This window comes from Anguilla rostrata, chromosome 1 (assembly GCF_018555375.3).
Source record: "Anguilla rostrata isolate EN2019 chromosome 1, ASM1855537v3, whole genome shotgun sequence".
Taxonomy (NCBI): Eukaryota; Metazoa; Chordata; class Actinopteri; order Anguilliformes; family Anguillidae; genus Anguilla; species Anguilla rostrata.
The window spans coordinates 32,886,823-32,913,659 of NC_057933.1; the positions used below are offsets into that span (position 1 = coordinate 32,886,823).

At 38.3% G+C, this 26,837-nt stretch overlaps 1 protein-coding gene across 7 annotated transcripts in view; it reads right to left on the reverse strand.

Annotated features, from left to right (window-relative positions):
* Positions 1-26,837, reverse strand: part of LOC135254837 (syntaxin-binding protein 5-like) — a 117,550-nt gene continuing 90,713 nt past the window's right edge. For 3 of the 7 annotated variants that reach the window (XM_064335382.1, XM_064335432.1, XM_064335424.1), the window contains 13 exons: positions 26,210-26,394; positions 25,637-25,762; positions 25,168-25,319; positions 24,336-24,422; positions 22,174-22,236; positions 21,148-21,195; positions 14,263-14,313; positions 12,013-12,228; positions 6,873-7,245; positions 6,029-6,194; positions 5,608-5,719; positions 5,016-5,236; positions 1-3,794 (listed from right to left, as the gene is read on the reverse strand). In XM_064335382.1, coding sequence (XP_064191452.1) covers positions 3,753-3,794; positions 5,016-5,236; positions 5,608-5,719; positions 6,029-6,194; positions 6,873-7,245; positions 12,013-12,228; positions 14,263-14,313; positions 21,148-21,195; positions 22,174-22,236; positions 24,336-24,422; positions 25,168-25,319; positions 25,637-25,762; positions 26,210-26,394 — 1,842 coding nt within the window. In that variant the 3' untranslated portion in view covers positions 1-3,752. The remainder of the gene's footprint in view (positions 3,795-5,015; positions 5,237-5,607; positions 5,720-6,028; positions 6,195-6,872; positions 7,246-12,012; positions 12,229-14,262; positions 14,314-21,147; positions 21,196-22,173; positions 22,237-24,335; positions 24,423-25,167; positions 25,320-25,636; positions 25,763-26,209; positions 26,395-26,837) is intronic. The other 4 variants (XM_064335391.1, XM_064335399.1, XM_064335408.1 and 1 more) reach the window with 4 other exon arrangements.

A 26,837-nucleotide genomic window follows, 5' to 3' on the forward strand; every position in this document is an offset into this window, starting at 1 on the left:
TGGAACTAAGGAAGCCAAAGCCTTTATTTTTAAGCACAGAATAGCATTTGTCCACATCTGTGTAGAGACTAATATAAAATTCATCTGGTGAAGAGATGGATGGCTATGGAGATTTCCAGCATCAATAACAATGATTTCCTCTGGAAAAAGAATAAAGCTTCCACGTTTACACTGCATCAGTGCCTCTGCAATAGCAATACAGCTCTAATAAGACACATCACTGTTAATTTTGAATATGGAGAATATATAAGCTTTTTTAAGGAAACAAATATCCATTATCTCAGATTACACCATAAAACATTTTTTTTGTCTGAAATATAAACTGTATACTTTGCAAATATACAAATATATTGCATTATCATTTCACAAACTGACTTTCACACTGAGTGAGTAACCATGCCCCATGACTAGGGTCACCAGTTTGTTTCCACCATGTGATCTGCAGGGATTTAAACTTCTTTTTCAATGGTTATCCTCCAGGGGTCGCCATAGGCACTCCAACTGCACGGTCAAGTGACTAATTGTACAAGTAAGTTTCTAATTGGGATATCTGTAAAAACAATTAGTTGACCTAATATAGGAATAGTCAGGAAGGATGGTGAACATGAATGGAAGTTCAAATGCTACAAAAAACATGGTGTATCCTCACTCCTGGACATGGACAGCCACAGGGTCTGCTGGCTTTTGTTGAACTTAAGGAGCACAGAAATTGATCAATTAAAGCAGTTGATTACAAAGTTAACTCAGGTCATCTGGTTTCCTGGGTCTGAATCGATCGCTGATCTTAAAGAAAAACCACAAAACACAGACACAGACTCGGTGGCTCTCCAGGTCCAGGATTAAGTACCACTGCAGTAAAAAGAAAAAAGCATCCATATAAAGCAGGGGTGTCCAAACTCATCCAAAAAGGGTCACTGTGGCTGCAGGGTTTTGTTGTAGCCCAGCACGAATGCACCTCACTCTTCTTAAAGTCTTGATTGCAGACCATGATTAGTTAATCAGTTCAATCATGAATTTATTTCTTATTTTATTTAACTTTTTTGTTACATTTATAAATACTACAGCATTTCTACTGTGTAAGTAATTGAACTGAATGTAACATGTGAGTGTAACATTGCAGTCAATCATCATCTGTGCGTAATTAGTGGCATTTACTTTATTAATTTAGATTATTGATGTGGTGTAAATTAGGTAATTGTTTGTGAAGGGACTTGACAATGAGGTGATGTTGACCCCTAGCTATCAGAGGACTGAAGTACAATGTGAGAAATCAAGAGGAGACAAACTGGTGGCCATACCCATGGCTTGCCATAGACACCGATAAAAGTAAGACAGATACAATTTGTCCTTTTTACATTTTGGTCCTTTTAAAAGACAAATTTCAAAAGGAAATGCATTACTTAACAGTCTGACAATGATATGGCATACGCAATTATTTATCTCAAGAATAATTCAGACTTTGGTGCTGATCAAAATCAGATGCTCATAATTAAACTTTATAAAAATAAATTGTACAGTGCTTGCCTTCCATTAAAACTGTACAAGTATTTCTAAATTGTGAGAGGAGAGCAATCAAAAGAATTGTTGCTACAGCAAGTATTCTATTTTGTAAAACAATTTTTGAACAACAGCACTTTAAATGTACAAATAACAAAATTTTGCACTTGAATATTTGTACACTGGTATACTTATTGAGGTAAAAAAAAAAAAGTTACATTCAGAAAAAAAAAAAATCCAACTTCTGACACTACTGCAGTTCACAAGCCCAATGTCACAGCCCAACTCACACTGTGACTATAAACAGATTTGTTAAACTCACCAGACACTTAAGTGTTCCTTCTTCTGTTCTGTCCTCTGCTTTGTAACTACAGGAGATTTCAGGTGACAATAGGAGTTTTAAATGTATGTGTGTGTGTGTGTGTGTGTGTGTGTGTGTGTACGCATGTGCAAGAAAAATGTTTTATTATATATTGTAAATCACAAGAATCAGGTTTGCACTTGAAGAAAGCAATGCCAAAAATGTTTTTGTAGACTTTGTGTCACTAAACTGAACTATTCAATAAGGTATGATTTGTTTGTCAAGTGTGCGATTTGCTAAAAGCCACTAACACAGCTTGGTTTTATGTTTTTTGTTAATTTCTTGCGACAAGTAAGAAATTAAAGAATGTTTCCATAAAACTCACATACAGATTACAGTACAGGATGCCCATTGCCACAGTGTGCTTGGTCGCACTCTTGATAAACTTTCAGACGATTCATGAAAATGGAATATTTTGGCTTCAGTGGTAGTGAGATGGACTTCATTGTTAAGAATATGTAGTATCTGGTTGTTCAGTTAGAATCTGTGGCCAAAATACCACCTTTGGATATATGCTAACTCTTCGGGTCTTGACAACGGACCTGTGCCACTTATGGAATATGACGCTCATATTTCTCTAGATCTCCAAGTTTGTTGAGAAGAGTCAGATAGACTTTCACACAATCCCCAGTAGCCACTCTCCTCTATTTACATAATTTACAAGTTTGGCAGCAATTCTGAGCAAAAACTGAGCTTTGGCTTTCATTTTAAAATAAAAAACATACCACATGTTGAAGATGAAGCTTTCACAAATAACACAAATAGCAGCATTTTCTTACACGTGATAGGTTTTTCAAAAAGAAAAGGAAAGCATTAAACCCCACACAGACAATTTTAAGGAAATACACATCTCAACAAGTTTAAATATATGCATGTAAGCTCATTTGCATGCACATAACATTCCTGCATACATACATATATCTACGCAGATACGTATATAAAGAACATTCCTGAAATTCCAACCAAGAAGATAAGAGAGAATGTAGTACATTCTGCAGTACCTGACTGGTCATTTTATTTTGTTTGGGGGGCTATGCCCTCCACAGGTAATACAACCTTACTACAACTCTCAGTAGTCTTAGCTCCTCCACAATGTAGGAAGTAGATCGTTCAGAGACAACAGTGTCCCATTCAAAGAGAAGTCACTACTTTTCTGAACAAAAATTCAAGCTTGAAGAAAAATAATGCTCTCAATCAGGGTCATTTGTTCCAGTCATTTGTGTTTCATTCATCCTAAAACATACACGTAGCCTTTACAAGATTTTAGGCTCAATGCTTCCTATTAGACACACACTTCTCTCTCAAAGACAAGGAATGGTATTTGCAATTCCATTTTTTGAAAAAAATATTTTGAAACTCATTTCACACCGAACAAAACTAAATGTGTTTACAGAATTCATTAGCTTTCTGGATTTTTATTTTCTATCCTTTTTTTCCATTTTAATTTCTAGACCCCAGGACAGGTGGGACTGTGACAGTAGATGAGATGAGGCTGTGTGAACAGCCAGAAGATTCATGGCATCCAGGCCTTGACTCCAGCAGACTTTTACTAGTTTCCCTTCCAAGAGCAGTCTTTGGACACTGGGAAATAGAAAAGTGGAGGTAAAATCGTAGGGGAAGAAAGAGAATAAGGGAACTCCACTCTCCCTCCCACCAATTTATTTGTGCTGTTTTACCCTGCCCATCAGTTGAAGTCACATGACTGAAGGCTACAATGTCATATAGGGTGTGATATGGTGCCAGAGGTGAGAGGTGGGTACAACAAAATGTCTCTCTGTGGTCCTGTAAAGAGGTCAGCGAGGTGGAAAGGCATGGCAGTTCCCAAATACAACTGTGTACATAATTAAAACCAAACCACCTGAAACCAAACTCCCTCTGGCTTCTTGGGCCTGAGTCAAAGCTGGTACCACTTCTTGTCCTTATACTTCAGCATCACCTGAGAAAGGAAGATGGGTAAGAATAAGCAGACCGCACTGTAAGCAGGCTTCCATTGGATGGACCCAGAACATTTGTAAAAACTGTTTACAGGTTATGTGTTGTGGCTCCAAAAGCCTTTTTCAGGGTTTACTGAACAAGTAGTCAATGAGTTTGTTCAACTGGACACATGCAAGTAATTCTCATAATCAGAATTTCCTTCTGTGGCCTAATTGAATGTAGTCAGTGCCACTCATCTAATGTATAAAAAATAATGAACAAAAACATCAGTGAATGTAAGTCACTGCGAACACAAAACCAATTCTAATAAAGAGATTAGTTCTGAGGTGGCTACAAAAAACAGGGGAGAAGTCGATGACTACATTTAGAAAATAGATAGTGCCCAGTGTACGCACTTTGCATTTGCATTTCACTAAATATTTTAACCTATCCTTCCACTGGTTGAGCTTGGAATAGGTTCAATGTCTGACAGGGTTAGGGACTTTCACTGCTGTGATTAAGGTCTTGTTTTCGGTAGTTAAAAATTTACATGGAAGGGTACAGATGGTCAGTGATGCCCCCCACTGTCCACGGAGACTGCAGCTGGCAACCGTACAAGATTGCATGTCACCAGACAGCGCCTCCCAGAGATGGAGGGCTTCAGTGGGCAGGACGGTCCCCGCCTGCAGTTGATTGGGTGCCCACAGATTACTGGCACCGGCTGCGGCAGCAGCAGAGTCCTCTGGCACAACAACTGCAGAGATCAACTGCTAGACTGCAAAACTGTGAAGGAGAAGCTGGCCGCTTGCATTTCAGAGGATGCATACTCATCTGCTATCTGTCTAAACAATGCAGGTGCTGAGATTAGTGCAGTGAGCAAAGTGAAAATCCGGGGTTTTAAAATTACATTAGAGCCGGTATTAGATCGCTTGTAAGTGACCCCATGGAAAGTTGACCCGAGGGGTCATTTTTCTATTGTAGAATAGTGACCCCCTTTATAGAAAAGTGATCCCACAGATAAATAATTTTTTCAATTTTTCATTACCTACAATGGTTTTATGCTATGGAAAATTGACCCCATTCCCAAGAAACTGGATTACAATATGTGGGTTGTTTTTCTATAAGAAGAGGGGGGCACTTTCTATACTAGAAAAATAACCCTGGGATTGTTTTTATATACAGTGACCCTCGGGTTAGTTTTCCATGGGGTCAGATTTCCATATGGCACCAATGTTTCTCTTACGTCATGAGCATGTTTGGAGAAGGAGTCTGCACTGTGCATCATGGCAGCCGTCCTTTCCTCCAGTTCGCTCAGCTTCTGCCCTCTCTCATCCAGGGCTATCCGGGCATGTGCCAACTCGCCCACCACATTTGAAGCCGAACCCTTCACGCCCTCAATGCCACCCGACCCTGGGATGTGCTGGGCGAGGCTACGTGAGGCCTTTCCAGCTGACACCTCACCAACTGTGAGGGAAAGACCGGCATGTCAGAACTGTCACAGGTTTTGCCTTAACACTATGGAAATGCTGCAGCCTTAATATTATTATTACTGCCTTTTCAGGCCTCAGGTCTAACCATTTCAACCTTGTCATCAATCTTGTAGCCAGGAATAACCGCTTCTCATCAAAAAGGACATTACAACATGGCTTAAGTTTGAAAAATTGAGGGTTAGTTATGTTCTAATATGGAAACCAATAGAATTGAAAGACTGTGTACTCTCTGTACCATATCAATGCATGCAAACAATGCATGGGTGATGTCATCTGCATTCAATAAAAAACACAATGCACTGCATCAAGAAGAAACAATGAGTGTTTATGCAAGGTGATACTCACAAAGGTCTTCCCTGTCCATGGTCTGCGCTGCTCCGCCAAAGAGGCCCTTAAAGAAACCCCTGTTTGGAGCCTCTGGGGTCTCCACTGGCGTGAACAGCTCTCCAAGCATTTCCTGAAACACACACGTGCACACGGACGCACACAGACACACACACACACACACACACACAGACAGACACACACACACACACACACACACACACACCACTTGTTAACATATTCCAGGAAGAACGCAGTTCTGATCTGGTGTTCACCACCATGCCCAGCTGTCGAGCCATTCTGCCACAGCAGGGCCACCAGTTCACAAAACCAGCTGTGATCCATGTGCTGTCCAACCTCTTTAAACTGTGCACATGAAATAAAGGCACCACCATTCTGGTCTTACCCTCCCTCCCCTCCTCTGCTCTGCTCCTTCCCTCACCTGCAGGTTGTCACACATTTCATGGCTGTATGTGATACGCTGAATCTCTGTGGGAGAGGCCATATACAGGGCCTGGCCACTGTTGGAGAAGCAGAAGGTCCGGGCAATGCGCATGTCAGTCAGTGGCAGATAACTGACGTCCAGCAGCGGCCTTAGACTGGGTAAACTAAAACAGATGGAGAACAGCATCATGAGCTTATGGCAATGTGGCACAGTCATTAAATAACTACACATGATCCCATAATGGCCCCGGTTTGACTTCCAGATGAGTGCTTCTGCTGCTGTAGGTAGAGCCAGGTGGGTAACTTCAATGACTTCAGTAAACCAGAGTAGGACAGGTAAGTATATAAGTCACAGGAAGCACCATACCATAAATGATTCCAATGATGCCAGTGATCAAATTTTAAAAATAAGGATCAAATAAACACTATTCATATTGGTGGCCAACAATTTGATGGACTGTCCCATCTCCACAAGCTACAGACAGTGAAGAAACAAACCTTGCTGCACATTGTAAAGATCTCAAATGCTCAAGTACAAGAATTCTTACATGGTGAAAAAAGTGCAGGTTGAAAGATAGCACTTATTCTGCAGTGATCAGTGCCGTGGACACAAACCAAAATTTTCAGTCACCATTAAAACATAAATCTATGCCTGCTAGGGAACTTTACATTATACTGCATTACTGCATGTGGCATTAACTATTGTATTGTCACCACTCAGTATTGTTAATGTTTGGATGGCACTTTGTAGGTCTAACTGTATGAGTGTTTTCTCATACATGACATAAATGTGTACATAAATGAGTGTCATGTCCTAGAATGTGCGCATGGCTGTTCATTACCTAAACACCGTGATTTGCCCATTGGCGCAGAAGCAGGCGAGGCAGACGGCACCGTCCAGCTGGACCACGTCGGCGCGCAGGGCGAAAGAGGCCTCGGTCACAGCGTGTTTGGAAAGGCTGGTCTGGGAGGGCAGGGCGACAACCTCGGCCTGCTTCTCCGAACAGAAAACGGCAAAGTGGGTGCTGTTGGTGTCCCGGGAGGAGGGAGGGAGGGAAACTGAGGGGGGGCCGTGCTGCTGTTGCTCCTCCCTCTCCTCAGGGTCCTTGGGTTTATTGGGCTCCCACCAGGTCTCATGGGCAGGCGGCAGGAGCGCCCCTGTCCCGTCCAGGAAGGCAAGCCTCTGGATGCTGCCTTTCAGTCTAAACAATGTACCTGGGGGATACACACACATACCACACATTGATATGTGCATATGCACGTATACACACAGTACATACATACAGAAAGGATAAGGATACTGGCACAGTATGACATTACAATGCTATACATATAAGGCAATATATTATGATAAACAAGACTTGAAATGTATTAGTATTATGATGCTATTATGACCGCACATATAGGCTAGAAAGAAATAATGATTTACAGTGGTTTAGGGTTTCAGTTGATGCATTTGCCTCTGCTAGAATTTCTGCCTTCCAGAGGGAAATGCTTGCGGGGTTCTGACAGTAGGGAGCGGTAGAGTGTCATTTTTCCTCATAAGGACAGCTTCCGTCATTCTGCATTGTAATTGATGTCATACCACGTTGCAGTTCGGGGTGATTCATCTTAAGGTGAATGCTTAACTCTGTGATTTGAAAATAACATTGCTAATTGGGAAAAATAAAGCCCTAATACCAGCTAATATTGGGCTGGTATCAGCATAGAAGCCATTCAAATATTTTAATGGATCCGGTAACTCTCTTCATTATTCTCATCGCATTATAACAGTTTGCAACATAAAACTTGTGTAAGACTCTAATTGGGATGTCAAACTCGTTTTGGCGATTTTTCAGAAAACATATTTTGAGTTTATTTTTCACAATGTCATAAATGCTACTCAAATAACACCACATAAATACCTAACTTATCAGAAAATAACCGCTGTTTTCTTTAATACGATTTATTATCCGCTTCCCTCTTCCTGTATAATGACTCTAATTGCAGAGGGAGGTGACACTTTCTGCTGGCAATGTATTCACAGGTGTTCCATGCACAAACATTAAAACAAAATTGGCACCTGGGCTCACTTTAACAGGTCATTTGACTTTACATTCGTGCCTGCACCTAACGCTGCACCGAAATCAATTGGGTCATTATTAAAAAATCTAACCTCATTGAAGGTATTATTATACATTTCTGTTACAAGAAAAACTCACTGTGAAATGTTTTACATGCTATTTGGTTATTACACCTATGTATTTATGCTGTCATATACAATATATAGGTGTCCTAAAATGCTGTTAAGCTGCCAGTGTCCTGAGGAACTTTGAATTATACAGCAATTTCCAAATCAAAATGTCACAAAAAAAAAAAAATGGCGCTCGCTATCTCATTCAAAATAACCCCAGAAGGGATATTTTATTGGTGAAATGAAATGTAATTCAAACTGTAACCAACCTCTATTGTCACCATCCTGGTTGTTCAATTCTGATTGGTCGAGGTTATGCGGCAAAAAGAGTCTCCTGAGCTAGGGCCTTGCTACCACAAGGAATAAAGCATTTTAGTTTTATGAATGGATGTTTTTAATTAGTGTGAAAAAGGAGCCTGGTCGGTTTGAGTCCCCAACTGCAATGGAATTTTTAAGCCTCAGGGCCGCTAGGTTTAAAACCAGGAAGTTTTTGCCTTTTGAGAGTAGCCTACATTTTTCATTAAATGTTGCATTTCATAACACTAAATATTGGTTCATGTTGCTGAAGGAAAAACATGAACCAAAAGTCAAAAGTCGCATGGCTGGTGACAATAGCTCAATCAACTCTTGTGAGAGAAGTGTGAAGTTGTTTTTGTTTCTTTGTTTGTTTAATCACCCTAGCTAGCATGTTCATACTCAAAACAGACAGCGTGATTAATTTCTGAAGTAATTGTGCCTTCTGTGCTTTTAGCTGCATTTGAATGAGTACTTTCCATGCCCTAAGTATAGACCATGAATAAACTAATACCCCACATTACATACAATAAGACAACAATAAAATAATATTCCACCATCAGAAAAAGTCTATGTTCTAGCTTCATGGTAATCTGGTACATCAAAAAGAATCCATGACTGAGCCACCTACAGTATGAGTGCCACCATATTGAAAAACATTCAATTTCATTGTGAGTGGTATGAATTCTAAAAAAGCAGGTCACTACGAGCCATTACACTAATACAGCCCAGGGTACACTAACAATGCCCTTATACTAACAGGTAAGCCTATTATTTATCCTCCAGTACAGTGCTGAGCATTATTAGCAAAGGCAAGCAGTTGTCTCTTATGACCAATGCAAAATTATTCTAATTAAAACATTACAAGCAGCAATACATACATCTTCCTCATGTCCGTATGTATCCTAGCTAGTCTCCACGCTTCCTCCTCTTCTGACCCACTCCCCAGAGAATTTGCTTTAGCCATGCTGATGAGTTGCCAAAATTAGTTAAGTCTTCCAAAACTGAAGAAAAAACAATTCAGCCTCAACAAGTGCTTTTATATTAATGTGTAATGTTATGGCTGACTGCACAACGCTATGGCGAAGCAAATATTATTTCTGTGTGCATGGGGCTCTCATTTGTTGTTTTAATTAACCCCTTAAACCCTATCCCAATCCAAGGGTTTTGTAAAAATCCCCCCTATCTTAAATAAACCCCATTATCTATATAAATAAATAAATTATATACAGTACAAACCTGGTTCAAAGCTTGAAATAAATAGAACATTTGTACCAAAATGACCAATGACCTGATCCTATGGGAGTCTCACTCCGTAAACATACAGGACATATTTATTCTGAAAAACTACAAATAATCCAAAAATGTTTTGTATTTTCTTAATTCTGTAGTGATTGTATGTACTTCTGATACTGGACAAAACCAGAATCTTTATCCAATCCTACCCAAGAATGTATACAACACGAGATAGAAAATTTGAAGTTAGGGTTAGGATTGAACAAAGCAGTAAAATGTGACATGCATTTTCCCAAAGGTGGGCCCAAATCTCCCAAAAACCTCTCCAAATGGCACCAAACCTCTCTAAATTGGAATATTGTGTACATTTTTTTCCCAGCCATATTCCACTTTCAGATGCTAATTCAATTTAGGATGGTACCCTCTGGAGCCCAACAAAACAAATATTCTTTCCCATTCTCTCTTTTAGACTAAGCGCTGTATTTCAGTCAAATGCTGTCCTTTTGGAGAGCTTTTATGTACAAAATGTGTTCATAATGGTTGGTTATCACACAAACTAAATTCGCTTAGAAACACTCAAACCACTTGGTTTTACCTTTCTTTGTGCTCAGACCTCATTGTTTTTTTGTTTTTTTTTTGCTGTTTTTCTGTTTTCCCTGATAAGAAGTTTTTTTTTTTTTTTTAAACCACACTTTTCACGGTTGACAATCTATTCATGTACATTGACATGCTCATTTTCAAATGCTCATGAAAATGCTTTCATCCATCCATCCATCCATCCATGGCTTTTATGTAGTGTTTTATCATTTTATTGTCTTAGTATTACACTTATTTTATTTATTATCATCATTATTATTTATTTTATTCTATTTTGTTTTATCAACCCTGTTGATCATGAATTTTATTTTATTTTATTAACATTTCACTGTTTTTTTCATAAAATTTATTTTGGTAATATCTCGTCATTTTATTTCTTGTTATTTTTATTGTTTGTATTATATTTTTATTATGAATCTTTTATTATCTTAACTACCCACCTTTTATTGTTGTCTTATTCAACTGGGTGTGCATTAGTCTCTAAATCCATTTTAACATTTTATGTTTTATTAATCGCTTGTAAAGCACTTTGAATTGCAATTTGATTTGTCTGAAAGGTGCTATATAAATAAAGTTTGATTGATTGATTGATTGATTGATTATCTATACCCGCTTATCCTGTGCTGGTTCGCGGGGGGTGCTGGAACCTACCCCAGTGTGCATTGGGCGAGAGGTAGGAATACACCCTAGACAGGCTGCCAATCTATCGCAGGGAAGACACAACATTCACTCACACACTCATACCTATGGGCAATTTAGAGTCTCCTATCAGCCTACCTTCTTGCTGTGAGGCGACAGTGCTACCCACAGCACCACCGTGTTGCCCGAAAACACTTTCTGTTCAATGGAAGTAACACATAATGAACAATGACATTTGCTAGCATACACAAAGAGCAGGTTCACTGCTTAGAGATCAGAGGGGGATTTTAGCAATATCGATACCATCACTGTGGTATTGGCAGTTGTTTGACTTGCGGACAGATATTGGATTAAAAATACCATAATTATCAACCTGGGGTGTCAATTTCAGCCCTGCTTTTGGGAAGGGGACTGCCTAGTTAGTTCTTTTGTAATCTCCAGTGGTTTTACCAATCAAGACATGGTTTTTTTCATCAAAGTGCAAAGAGTCTATGTTTTGCAATAGTGTAGGTGTTACAGCAGTGCACCTTGAATCAGTGATCGATGAAAAAAAAAAAAATAACAGAACGCTATTTTTAGACACTTGAGTTTAACTGAACAAAAAAACTTAAAAACTTTAAATGAAACAAGCCACACACCACAGGAAGCTTATATAGTCCTCTACTAGATAAAAGACCAGAACAAACAGAACAGTTACTACTGGGGGCGCATGTGTGGCTGATGTAAGTGCATACATAACTTTTTATTTGAATGTTCATTTCTCAAGTGGATTGTTTCAAGACAATAAATGACCACTGAATCTTGAAAGAATCATCTTTACATATAAAACCAATGGCACGGTAGTATATTTATTCCATACTTCGTTGCAGATACTGATAGTAGAATGATGTGGTATAATTACACAAGAATTGTTTATTTCATGCAAGAAAAAGTGAAAACCTGCTGAATGATCAAACAAATCACATTGCCAATGTTTTAATTATACATTGGAGAAGTTGTAAGTCTTCTTCATAGCAGGTGGCTATGCCCACCATGGAGCTCACCATTGGGTGCTGCAACGATGGGCTGGAGAAGTCTCTGCTCTCCTGGGGCTGGCAGGATAAAGGATATAGACAGCACGGTGCCCTGCGAGGTGCCCACCCACAGGCCAGGCATGGGCACCTCACTGAAGAGGAGGGAGGTAATGGCTTCACGGGACTCCCGGTCGATACTGACCACACTGGAACTGCCTGATTGGCTGACGGAGTTTTCCTTCACATCTAGAGAAAAGGGGGCAGAGAATCAAGAGAATGCATGTGTTTATGCATGTGTGTGTGAGAGAGAGAAAGAGGTGTGTGCGCATATGTATGAATGTGTCAGAAAAGAGTACACTTAGCCAAGGTAGTGCAGTGAACACAGTAACACTACCATTAGTCAGTTTCAGGACAGCACTACAGGAACACTGCCAGTTCAAGTTAACCAAATTATCCAAATGCATTAAAAACTCTGCATCACTGGGATACAAACGCTACAAAATCAAACATTTTATTGCTCCTAATGGGCCTAAAACTAAAAATATACATCAGCAAAATTCTCTATCATTGCCAAAATTTGAAACGGATCCTAACCAAAAGCTGCCTTAATGATCACAGCCTGGCCAATACAAACAACTCTGGCTAGCCAGGGAGAACATGCTCTGTGATCACTATGAAAGTATTTTATAGAGCTTTATAGAAAGATTAGACATTCAGGTTTTTGTAAGTACAATTTAAAATGAAAACACAATGATGAAAACATAGTAAATTAAACCAGAATACCACATCCATGCAGTAGCTACGAGTTCTGACCAAAAACATGAATAGTAACAAGATAGTTCTGAAGTTCCTCAGAAAAAAAAGTTAAAATAAATATAACCAACAATTGGCAACACTAAAACTAAATACAAACTAATAAGTGGTGTCTTCATTTTTTCTTAAACTAGAAACGCAGGGTTTCTACTTAATTCATGAATAAACCACAAACATCTTCTGACTATTTTGCCCTCTGGCAATTGCTCCTGAATGTTTCTGATGCATTGCATGTACAAAAAAAATTAAAACATATTTCACCACAAACACATATGCATGTATCTACACATAATGGCCATGTAAGCCATTACAGACAACGCGCACAAAATGTTGGTTAACATTGGTTAGCCCAGTTTAAGCCATTTTAGACCTTGATATGTCCTCTCACTGGATACATAGATAGAGGTCAATTGCATTTTATTTAACTAAAGAAATTAGCTGAAAATTCAAGTCACAAACTGAACTAGAGTGCTGAGTGCACTCAGTAGAGTGCAGATCTCCGCCAGGCATTCCAAGCAGTTATTGATGAAGTTGCGCCCCCCTAGCGGCCGGTTAGGACTCAGCACTCAATCTATTTCAACGGACAACAATGATGGAAATTAATTCAAATAAAATACTTGTCATTGACTGATTTGCAAAATATTCAAGTATTCAGGTCCTTCGCCTGCTTCGTCAGCATGCACAACAAATATTAGGCTGATCGGCCCAGTAGTATGCAAGATTAGCTGCGGACAGCCACACAAACACACACACACACACGCGACCAAACGCATGATCCCCTCCAGGCTCCGCCTGGCGGAGATAATTACATTTTTATAATGTTCTATGATCTTGCCGTTAATTAACTGAATTTCAGTTAATTATTTAATTAACTGAATGCTGCAGAACATTAAGAGGTCCAGGAAATAAGCATTTTGAGTTTCCCCTGTGGCTTTTGCTCCTCGTGGCCCCATTCGCAAAACACAGCTGCACCTTGAACAGGAGAGAGCTGTGGCGCCTGCCTGCAGCGTTTGCTAATGTTCAAAACACATGCTACACAATGCAGCCAGAAATGGAAAATACACATGTGCACATACAGTTTACTCCAGCTACTTCCCTTAACATAAGTTATAATTTACTTGATTTGATCTCTTACTGAAATGCACCAGGGGACGTTCCTATGGGTAAATTTAAACAATTAGGTAACTGGAGCAATTAAGCCAAGGTATCTTTTTAGAACAGTGCCCAGCATACATCCTTCGTACATCCTTCGTATAGACCCTTCCAGTTATAAATACAGCCAATTCCAGACTCTAAAATATCAGACACAGTATGTAAAATTCCATAGAGAAGTAGACAGTGGTTTCTGAGTAGGACTCTGAAGCTGTACATTCAAAGATGGTGTTGTGATGGAGCTCTGTCTGGAAAAAATTCAGATATACATCGGGTCAGTGTAAAACTAAAACTTGTAACTGTTTTAAAACTTACCCAAGTCTGGCTTTAGGTCAGTAGGCAAGCTTAATTTCCGCGACACCTTAGCTGAAAAGAAAATACAAAATAAAACATCTCTCGATACAAAATCCTATATCTCAGCTTCCACAAGCAGCAACCCATGCAAACTCTGCTAGAGTGGTTTTTTGTGTGCAGAGTATCCACATCAATAACTTAGCCAATTACAGAATGTTCGAGAAAAGATTATATTAGCATTACATTTTAGTTTTACTTGGAAATGGACTGCATTTATATAGCGCTTTTATCCAAAGCGCTTTACAATTGATGCCTCTCATTCTCCAGAGCATTTAGGGGTTAGGTGTCTTGCTCAGGGACACTTCGACACGCTCAGGGTGAGGCTCGAACCGGCAAACCTCCGACTGCCAGACAACCGCTCTTACCTCCTGAGCTATGTCGCCCCAAATCAATCACTTAAATCAATTGCGAGCAACATGCCATGATTTAAATAAGTGCAACATTTTTCTGAAGTCATGGAAAAGTAAATATTCATAATAATACATTGTTTTTCATAGGAAATATTAATTTACAAGATTTACTGGCTGTGAGACCATGCATACAAGACCCCAGAGATTTGGAAGAAATAAAAAAAATAAAGAATATATTGTGAAATATGTATGACAAAGGCACATGCTGTGCATTAGAAAGCATTCAGTTATTGCCATTTTCATGTATCCCATGGATTTTACATACTGAATGTTTTGTGTCTGCTGTACATTATAGTGGTATATTCAAAATGTATTCAATCATCAAAAAATAGTTTTCAAATATCTATTTAACCCCAAATTTGTTATTTCCCCCTTAATTGGAATTTCCCATTGTATTGACTGCAGAGTCCTACGTTGATTTGGGGTGCAGAAAAGGAACTGCGCTTCAACTGAGAGAGCGCTTGTGGGCAATGAGACTTGGACAACCTCAATGAAAGACTTGCTCTCTGGGCTACCACAAGCACTGCTAGCACAGTTAGGATTTAATACCAGTTCATGGGGGGGCTTCCACACACTGTAAACATGTTCTAACAGACTAAACTATCCAGCAGACCATCAGGTTGTATATAATAAAAGTGGAAATGATTTCACTTACCTACACCCAGAAGAAATACATGTCATGTGTAACATTTTAAGCAGAAGAACCATGTAGTTATACAGACTAATGAAAAATGGAGGGTTTGGTCAAGGAATTAGGGGAAGGCTTTTCCTCCTTTTCCTCTGCCCCCAAAACTGTGAGACCCCTAATCAGTTTCCACTACCCTGACTGCCACTGCACAGCCAAGCAACTGAGCAGAAATCATGAATATTCAATCCGGCATTCATACATTCAACATTCTGCAGAAAAGGAGGCCAAATTCTACAGAGCAGGATATAGTATTCCAAAGGGGAGGGGCAGTATTCCATAGAGCAGGGGATAGTATTCTATAGGGGAGGGGCAGTATTTTAGAGAGCAGAGGACAGCATACTATAGGGGAAGGGCCGAATACGACAGATCAGGGGGTACTGTTGATAGGGAATTGAAAGTATTCTACAGAGCAGAGGCAGTATTCTATAAGGGAGGGGCAGTACTCTACAGGCCTGGGGCTGGTATAGTATAGGGGCAGCATTCTACAGACCAGGAGGTACTATCCTATAAGAGAGGATAGGGGATTGGGGATATTCTGCACAGCAGGAGGTGGGTGACAATACATAGAGCTGGGGTCAATATTCTCCAGAGCAGGGGTGGCTAACCCTGTTTCTAGAAAGCCAGAGGGTCCATTAGTAAACAAAAAAAAGGTAGTATTTTCAATGAAATCAGCAACCAAGTTTAGACCCCGGAGATAAAGTGACGTGTGCTAATTGAGCATCTACCATAGTTAATCACTAGGGCTGGGTGATGTCTATAAAACTGTATCATGAAAACACTGTGATATATACATTATAATGCCCCCCCCAATAAAACATTTAATTAATATAAAAATATTAATTTATTGTTTTTATTGCTCTAGGACCCCACGTAATGGCTGATCGACTTCAGAGCACCTGCTATTTTCAAAGAAAAAAAAACAAATAAACAAATACTTGTTGAACATCTCATTCCAAAACCAAGGGCATTCATATGAAGTTGGACCCCCCCTTTGTTGATTCCTACTCTTCTGGGAAGGTTTTCCAGTATATTTTGGAATATAGCTGCAGGGATTCACTTCCATTCAGCCACAAGATCATTAGTGAAGCTGGGCACTGATGTTTGGTGTAAGGCCTGTTTTGCAGTCAGCATTCCAATTCATCCCAAAGGCATCTGACAGAGTAGAGGTCAGGGTTCTGTGCACACCCCACCAAACTCAGCAAACCATTTATTTATGGATCTTGCTTTGTGCACGGGGACATTATCATGCTGAAACAGGAAAGTGCCTTCCTCAAACTGTTGCCACAATGTCGGAAGTGCACAATTCTCTACAATGTCACAGTATGCTGTAGCATTAAGATTTCCCCTCACTGGCACTAAGGGGCCTAGTACAAACCATGCAAAACAGCCCCAGACCATTATTCCTCCTCCACCAAACTTTACAGTTGGCACTATTTAGGTCATTATGGTTAGCACTGTGCAACCCAGATTCGTCCTTCAGACTGCCAGATAGTGAAATTCATCACTCCAGAGAACGCATTTCCGCTGCTCCAATGATTCCAATGGTGGTGTGCTTTACACCACTCCAGCAAATGCTTGGCATTGCGCATGGTGATCTTAAGCTGGTGTACGGCTGCTCGGCCATGGAAACCCATTTCATGAAGCTCTTGATGAACAATTCTTGTACTGATGTTGTTTACAGAGGTAATTTGGAACTTTGCAACTGAGGACAAATTATTTTTACACACCACACGCTTCAGCACTCAGAGCTTGTGTGGCCCACCGCCTTGCGGCAGAGCTGTTGTCGCTGCTATACATTTCCACTTCACAATAACAGCACACAGTTGACTGGGGCAGTTCTAGCAGGGCAGAAATTTGACAAACTGACTTTTTAGAAAGGCAGCATCCTATGACAGTGCCAAAGTCACTGAGCTCTTGAGTATGACCCATTCTACAGCCACTGTTGGTCAATGGAGATTGCACGACTGCATGCTTGATTTTATGCAACTGTTAGCAACGGGTGTGGTGGAAAAAGCCAAAACCACTCATTTGAAAGGGCGTCCACATACTTTTGGAAATGTAGTGAATGACAATGTACATTTAGTGTTGGGCTAGTGTATTTGTTTGCTAAGCTCCCAATCAGTATGGGCTGTCTGGACTTGCGCAACCTGGGCATATTGTCAATAATTTAAAAAAATTACGTTTTATTTATTATTCCTGCACCCCAACCTGTGAGTCCGTGAGAGAGGGCCAATTCAATTTTAATTTAAGTATTAAAATGTTTTTCAAGTACAAAAATACTGAAATATTTTCAGTAGCTATTCATCTCTATCCTGGTTTTGGCTGTTAAAATTGCTTCTGCACTCCATTTTAGTTTAATTATCGGCATTTTGCGTAAGGTTGTTTATTTTATTCATTTTTGTTTTTTTAATTTAACCACTTCGAGCATTGCCCCTAGTGGTTCGCCACGCCGGCGTGCTTAGACTGCTTAACTCAGACATTCTGTGCTCCTGCATCCAAATTATGAGTTGAAAACACAAACCGGTTGTCCTAGCTTTATTATTAGATGATTCAGGACAACTATGCTGGATATGGAGTTTTGCAGCACCACCGTTGTCACGTTGTCTCATCTGTAACTAGACCCCTCATGCATGACATACTGGACAATAGTGTATATCTGGAATCTGGGCATACGTGAAAACATTCTTTTACCACTAAAAATTTGTATTCTGTCGTAGCAACAAGATAAAGCCAACAATAGCCAAGGCTATGCCAGTACAGCTGTGAAAAACGCTGCTCGCTGAACAGTGAAATAAACAAAAGGATTTTAAAAAAATTATACCATGTCATTCTACTGTCAATATCTGCAACTAAATATGGAATAAATATACAACCTTACCATTGGTTTTACGTGTAGAGATGTCCCTTTCAAGACGGACTGGTCATATATTGTCTTGGAAAATCAGTTTGTGAAATATACACTCATTTGTGATGCCTGGGTAGCTTCCAAAATAGCTGTGTGTAATACTACACATGTTGCTTACGATGTTGTTGTCCTTTGTGGTACAATCTGGCTTGATCGACAATTAATCAATCCAATAGGTGACAGAATAAGCTTTCTAACATATGTTTAATTTTACTTCTGGAATAATGTTTTATAGCTCAGCGTAACCGAAAGTTTTGTATCATTATAGCTGCATTATGCATTCAGTCTGTGGTAGCAGTAAAAGACAGCACCTGGTGAAATATTATCAATGACTTCGTCATTTCTTGGAAATTATTATTATTCTTGAGAAATTCTGAGCATGGCCAAGGCATATGTTTGTTGATAGACCTAGCTGATATACTGTTTCTGGGCTAAGTTAGAACTGGGGAACGACGCCATTGATTCTGTCTCTATCTACTGAACACAGATAAGATTTCATCATCCAAATATAAGTGTTACTGCTGAAAATGTTTCGGTTATATACGTCATTTCTGAAATTGAGTGTCTTTAAATAAGTTAATGGTACGTTATAATGAGGATATTTTACACTGTAACGTAAGCGTTTATTGGTTTGCTAAGTAGTGTTTGTGTTCAATGCACCGGATGTGAAATGAACTTCAACACTGCAAAAACGTGGTGGACGGCTGAATATTGTTTTAATGTCGTCCCTTCCCCATACAAGAAAACATCACATACTGTAGAGTTCAGAAAAACATACAAGAGTTAATGATTACACATTTCCGTACTGTACCACAGTGTGATAATGATTTTACATTTTTTTTTTTTAATCTGATCAATGTTTCACCTTAAACCTTCATAATGTATATATTCTATAATGGACAAAAATAATTTTATTGATTTTTAGAGAGATTTTGGATATGTTTCAGGACCCCTAGATATTTAAAGTCACTGTATTGATGGAAAGCTTGTAATTCCCACTTGAAAACGATGCAACAATGAGTTTCTTCAGTCAAACAGTTGATTTGTAGTGAAATACATGATTATGTTGTGATTTACAGAATTGCATAATTTAGACATTTTCAAAAGATTTGGAGACAAGAGATACACTGCTTACTAGCAGTTCTACATATCCACCCCGTAGATTTGACGCACTTGTGGTCAAGAAGTTTTTGATCCAGGACATATATAGTTTAACTTGCTGTATATTTGCAATCTCTCAGTATTTTATTGCAAACTAAAAAAGGCAAATTCATTTGTTATTTTTTGCCTAGACAATTGCATTTGTGGCACTTTAGTTTATATTCATAATTTAGGAAGAAATTATTAAAGTTAGTATTCTAAATGGTACAAATGTCCTGCTTCATTTAAACCATTTTTCAAGTCTGTGATACTCACATCTGGAGTTATAAAGCTTTAAATAGGGTACCCCATAAATGGGCAAGGATTGGCCAGATATGGCATGTGTGCATAGGGGTTAATATGTAATACCCTTTTGTTTAATAGATTGCATTGAGTTTTAAAATAAGCCAACAATGGTCTAAATGAAAATGCACGTGTGAACACCACAGCCCTATCCACTTCATTCATTTTCAGAAATAGCCTAGAAATAGTTTTCTAAATTTTGTTTTTATATTATTATTTTATTATTAGTGGACCCATGTTATGAAATAATAGCTTATAGCTTATTATGCTTGAACCTCCTAATATTTTTCTAGTCTCTGCCATAGCATAGTCACGCAATAAAGTCAACAAAGTATGTTTATTATCAGCAGGGTATAGCTACTGCAATAAACGGTTTATAATTTTAATGTTTTTTTCTGAAGGCTATAAGACCTGTTGTCAGTTCTTTCACAGTGTTGGAGGAAGCAATGCCAAATGTTATGCATGCAATGGTCAATAACCTCATTAGTGAAGAGACTAGACTAGATGTTCCAAAAGTACTAAAACACCAAAATAGCAAGGGATGGGTGAACAAGAAAGAGACAAATGGAGACCTTCCTGTCTCTTTTTGACAATAGGCTCCCAAGTTGTAAGAGGCGTCCCTTTTTACCATGCCTCAAGTGTCTACTATTGCACAAGTTTATTTTGCATGAACAGATTATTGCAAAGAAATGAATTTTTGTCCCTACCCTATGCATCCTGATATGCGGGACTATGCTATTTCATGGTGCAAGTAGACATAATTTGTAAATCATGATATTCCGCTCCCATCGTGATAGTGACAATCATCGTCAATATATATATTTTTCCAATCAGAAAAAAACAAAAAAGATTGCATTAAAAATAAAAATAAAAAAGACTCAATTCAACGAGAAAACAATCAGTCACAGCTAGGAATATGCCAGTGTAATTACAATGTAACTATTACAAGTCTACACATTATCATAAAGCAATTATTGTGGAACATAAGTTTATTCATGTGTAATTACAGCAAGACAATGCTAATATATTCTCAAAAGCTTAAATTCGAAATCCACACCAACCACCAGGAAAATGTCCAACAGATGCAAATTAGTTATCATTGGATACAAAAGATTATGTAGACATTTGCACAGATGTCTTACATGGGTTAAAAAACAGTAGAAGCTTCAAGCAGTTCCTGATTGTTTAAGACAGGGATTAGTGTTTAACCCACACCATAAGGTTAAGAATAGAAGGCTTGCCTGTTTGTCAACCATGATCAAAACAAGATCTCAGACGCATTAAGCTGTGAGTATTAATCAGTGTTTAATTAGGGTGCTGCTTGTTAGTTTGCTATAGGAGAAGCCCGACAAAACAGTAGGAAATGGTGATATAACTGTTACACTGCGTTCATACAATACCTAGGTCACTGACTATCATCTTGGAAAACCTGAAGTTTTTTTTCTTCACTGGACCAAAAGAAAAAAACATGACAAACTATCAAAAAATGAATAAAAGTCAGAAACAAATATGAGACTGTAAAACATACTATGTGACAGCTAGTGAGCTACATAGAAATGTATATGTAAACTGTATATTTTTTTATCAAATTCCCAGCAATTTCTCAATATTTTCAGAAATGTAAACGTGGAAAATCATTTTCTGAAATGAAAATCATTTCAGAAATTCACAAATCATTAATAAGAAAATACGTTATAATGACTTCATTATTTTCACAAAATTCATTATTTTCCTATCCTGAACACTACAGTAAATGAAAGTAACTGGTCACTGAATATGCAGTAAGCTTTCACTGACTGTCTACCAGAAATTGTCAATACTAACTTTACTGAGAAGATACAAAACACAGGTGAAAATCATGATGGATTGAAATTCTGTTCTGAAATGAAAAATAATTCCTAGTGAAAATAAGTTTAATCCAAACATAAATGATTTTGGCCTAAGTGTTTTGTACAGTTAAAAGGATAACTAATGTTTATGTGAAATAGTCTGCTATTTACCATTTACCCTTGATAAAGATGAACAAAAATTTGGTATATTTTATCCTTAATACAGCCTACAGTATATTACATTATATATTCAATGTCCTCAAAAAATATTGGCAGCCTTGAAGATGATAAAAATGGCTGTATAAATCAACACCAAAATGAACTATATTGTGTGCTCAAAAAATATGAAAATGATTATTATTTCATACAACTGCTCAGGGGTATAGCTTTTCTTAAGGAATTGTATTCCCCAAAAAGATTCTTGTAAAATGTATTTGAACCTCTGTTATCAGATATTGAGATATTCTAGTATACATATGGGCATAATCATAATGGGACGTGGTCAATGATCAAGAAATACATAACAGTGTCAGTACTACAACTACTAATAAATAAACTGCTAATGCTGCTACTACTATTAATAATAATCTACAATACCTGATATTGGCGATTTGCATCGGTCATCTGAGGAGGCGGATCCTTCATTAATATCAGAGAGACCTGTAAAAAACAAACAAGGGAGACAATAAAAACGGACACTCTTACTGATGCTGGGGTGTAAATCATAACAGCTACTACACTACAACCATTAATTTACTTAGCGGACACTCTCTTGTCCAGGGACACTTATATAAAAAGCATGCAAAATATTTATATATGCTATTTATTTATTCAGATAATTGGTGTCCACAATGCGGATTTCTGGAACATTTGGATTTGGCCATTTAACAAGCGCGAATCCGCAATAGCTGCGACCACGCACGCACGCATCAAAGAAAACGTGTTTTCCACATGATTTTAAGAAGGTAATACATCTCTTATCGCCTTTATACCGTAACAAAAACGATATAATTTAGAAATACAACTGTTGGAATTGATCCAGCTGAGTACTTTATTTCAAGAAAATCATTTTGCAACATAGCCTAGCCCTATTGTTTCATAATATGTATGGACTTTAGTTGTTGTGAGAAGTAACAGAAATAAAAAAAACACAGCCTTTTAAATGTCAAAACAACCACATATTCTTGTAAAAACCCATAGAAACATTTTTTTATGTTCTATTTGCTCAAAGATTTGCAAGAAAGCAAGTGAAATATATATATATATATATATATATACACATACGTATATACATATGTATATATATATATATATATAATTTTTAAAAATTTCATTTGGAGACCTCCGTTCACCCTGAAGGGTCCTTTTGTTTCGCAAATGAGTAATTACAGGGGTAAATTGGACAGACTCTCATTAAAGAAATTGATGAAGAGTGTTACATGAGGCCATCTATTGCTTGAAGAGATATAGATAGGTATGTAATGTAGTGCTCATTATCTAGGCTTCACCAAGATCATGTCTGCAGTGTGGTATAAAGCATTTTATTAAATTTTTAAAATTTATTTACTCTAATATTTTAATCACGGTGAAAAGGAAACACGTCTTTTTGATTCCCAGTTCCCAACCTGCTGCCAGAGTGCGATGATGCGTATCCCTAGGGAGGTCAAACCGTTTTCAGAAAACAGAGTTTGACAGTTTATTTTTAATCCATAATCGCATAAATGCTACAGTATAATCAATTAACAATGTATAAATCGCTGACTTTCCAGAAAATTAACAGTTGTTTACTTTAATACAATGTTAAAAAATCAGCTGCGTCCCTCAGCATGTAATAACTATCATTGGGGAGAAAGGATCCATGTATTACAAAAAAACAAAAAAAAAAACTGCAGGACAGAATTCATTTAATGTTTCTATTCAAATACAGCCTAAATACTCTGCATGTGATAATAAACATAGTTTCAAAAAATGGCTCATAAATGCAAAACCTATTATATACATTGATTAATATAATTTATTTATTCTTTTTAGCATTATAAATTATCAACCTTAAACCTGGAGTAACTTTGCTATGTGACTGCTGCCAAATTGAATGAAACAGCTAATTTATGTTTCAATAGATCATTCGGCAACAACTTGACAATGTAAAGTCATTCTTTAAAAAAAATTGAGGTTGAAAACGAGGAATAAGTTTTATGTTTTGTTTAAGTGGTCTACATCACTATATTGCTGACACATTTAGCTTCCTAACATTGCATTGTGGTTTGTATGCCAGAAATAAATGCTAATTTCTTTAAAACAAAAAATGCAGGACTACAGTTGAAATAAGTAGGAATTATGTTAAATCTGTGTTAAACATGCATGTTGCACTGTATTGATCAATTTGAAAACCAAAACACATTTCATTAAGAGGTAAGTATGCAAATTCAGACAATGTAAAATGGTATTTCAACAAAATTTCCAAATGTTCTGTAGGCACATGAGTGACATCAATGGTAAATTACTACAACTGTCAAAAAAGTCTCTCTACATAAGACATCTGCTAACTGGCAGTGAAGTACAATAAACTATATACACTACCCTAAATCTCTCTATGACTGACCCAAGAAAACTACCAAGGTGAAAGATTAGAATGATGAGATTAGCAGAAATTACAGGAAACATTACAGTACATAAAATGGGAGATTTCCTATATGTCCACAGAGAGAATGGACACTGGGAAAGAAGAGGAGAGAGACAAATGATGTCAGGCAACTTACTCAGGTACGAGGCTCTTAGTTTTTTCACAGACTCAGTATAAAAGTTAGACACAAGGGCGCACATGCAAGACGTCGCAGGTGGAATGTCTTTACGGACAGCCATGGAAGAGAGACCAACAACAGTCAAAGCAGGAGATAGCAAGAGATCGCAAAATGACATTAAAATAAAGCAAAACCTCATAGAGGTCTGAGAGACCACTACCCCTTCACTCTCTGGCAACATCCAGCATGGACTAAAAGACCACAGAGCAACATAAAACAGAAAGGAGGAAAACAAAAACAACTCAAAACTTAGGAAATGCCAGGGGACACATCTGGTGTACGTCCAGAGGAGGGACTTCATTACTCTGAAAAATCTTGCCATGCCCTATGCTATAGTCTAAATTTAAGACTATGGTCTAAAACCTGTCTTCTGTTATAAAGCCGGCCTTAATTTAACTAGATAAATAGTATGGATGTTATTATCAGCTTTGGTTTACATGCAGTTACAGATGTGATGATAAAAAATAGAAACTATGATTTGTTGACAAGGTAGGTTAGTTAAGTAGGTAGTTTAACCGAAAATTGTAAATTATTGATAGGTTGGACAGAGATAGCCTAACAATGGTGCTTCTTGTTAAGGGAGGGGTGTATTCCAGGTAGAATGCTAACTGCAGGATGACAGTAGAATGGTTATCTTGGTCCCCTAGAAAAGGTGCCTGAATGGAGGCCACCGCTTTAGTTTGTTGAAGTAGCCCTCACATAGCCCTCGCCATTGAAAGAGATATGCACATGAAGAAAAACAAACCAGTTCAAGAAGATCAAACTGCATCTTTATGCAGTTTTTCTGTACCTGTGGATGGCTGTCGCAATTTTCGAGGGGACCGTGGTTGTCTGTGATTGGGTTCACTTGACCTAAGAAGCTCAAGTGTTCCCATGTTTAACAGGACAGTCTTCTGAATGTAGTCAATAACTGCAAGGCCACAAGTATTGCCAAAAACCACACTGTTCCAAAGAGAAAAACAAGAAAGAAGACTCATGAGAATATGTAGGAACAGCATCAACAGTGAGCTGCCTCTGAACATAACCCTTGCGAATTCTACTCCTTTCAAACCAAATTCAAATTTCAAATCAAATCAAATTCAGCACAAATCTGGCCATGACTGCTATAAAATGTTGCCATCAGGTGAACTGGGGAATAATGAGCCTTCACATATGCATCTGCACCTCTGTTCCATTGGCTACATTAGGAAAGTTAAGCACAGCTTTGTTCGAGAGGTTATAATGAGGATGTCTGATGTTGACAGGCCCTGTGGACTTACAGTCCATATGAGGAGTTGACAGCCAGGCTGGTGATTGGTTGGGGCGGTTCCCCACTGACCCGCATCAACTGAATGACCAGCTCCACCTGGAATCCTGGCGACTGCTTCAGTGGTGAACTTCGTACCCTGGAACACAGAAATGGCAAGCAATCTACTATACTAGGCTTGACCCACAGAAAAATCTTTACTCAATAACTATTTAGAGGTCTGTAATTAAAGCAATATCCATAATAAGCATGCAACTGGGGTTAAAGGAAAATTAACTTTTCCTGGCTGATTTCAGGAGCCATTGCACTTCAATTAATTATGAAGTTATAGGCTAATATCTCTACACAATGACTGTGAAACGTAGATGGCTGCAGAGCATAAAAGAGGATATAAAAAATAATTTCACCAGAATATATCTATTTTTGGCCAACACAAAAACTCAGTCTGATGGAATCAGTCAACAGTAGGCCCAACAAATCATTATCCCCTTAAGTTTCTACCCATTCATATCAGTTGCAACCTTTGCATGGAGATCAATAGCCAGCCCTGTACAGTCTGGAAGCCTGTATGTATTCTGGGACCTACTTGAGGCAAGAGGTGTCGTCTTGGGCTCCGTCAGGGGAGCATCTGGTGGAGTGGTGGAGCTGGGGGTCACTAGGATGTGGGGGGCTGGGAGCATCCCGTGGCATGGAAGACATTGTCCCTTGGTCTCCACACATCTCTGGAGACTCCATGTCATTCAGTTCATACTGTAGACTTACTTCCAGGAGCTGGAGAGAGAGATGAAACAAACACACACAAGCATGCACGCACACACGCACGCACGCACGCACACACACACACATTACATTTGACAATGACATATAGGGGAGCTGGATAGATAAACAAAACATACACACACACACACACACTCATATGAAATTTAACAATAAGATATCCAGCTATACAGTACAGAGAGAGCAAACAGACACAAATACAGGTGCAGATACACTGACATTACATATAAAAAATACACTAAATACACAAAGGTGCTTGGCAGATATCATACACACACACATACACTACAGGTCAAAAGTTTATGCTTTAGTCATATTTTGGTAATAGGTTTTTAGCAGCTCAACTTCTGGAAATGGTACAAGATAAGAACTGAATAGCCAGAAGTCAAAAAAGAATCATTTACTTCACTGGACAGTGACCTAAATTTTGGAGTTCA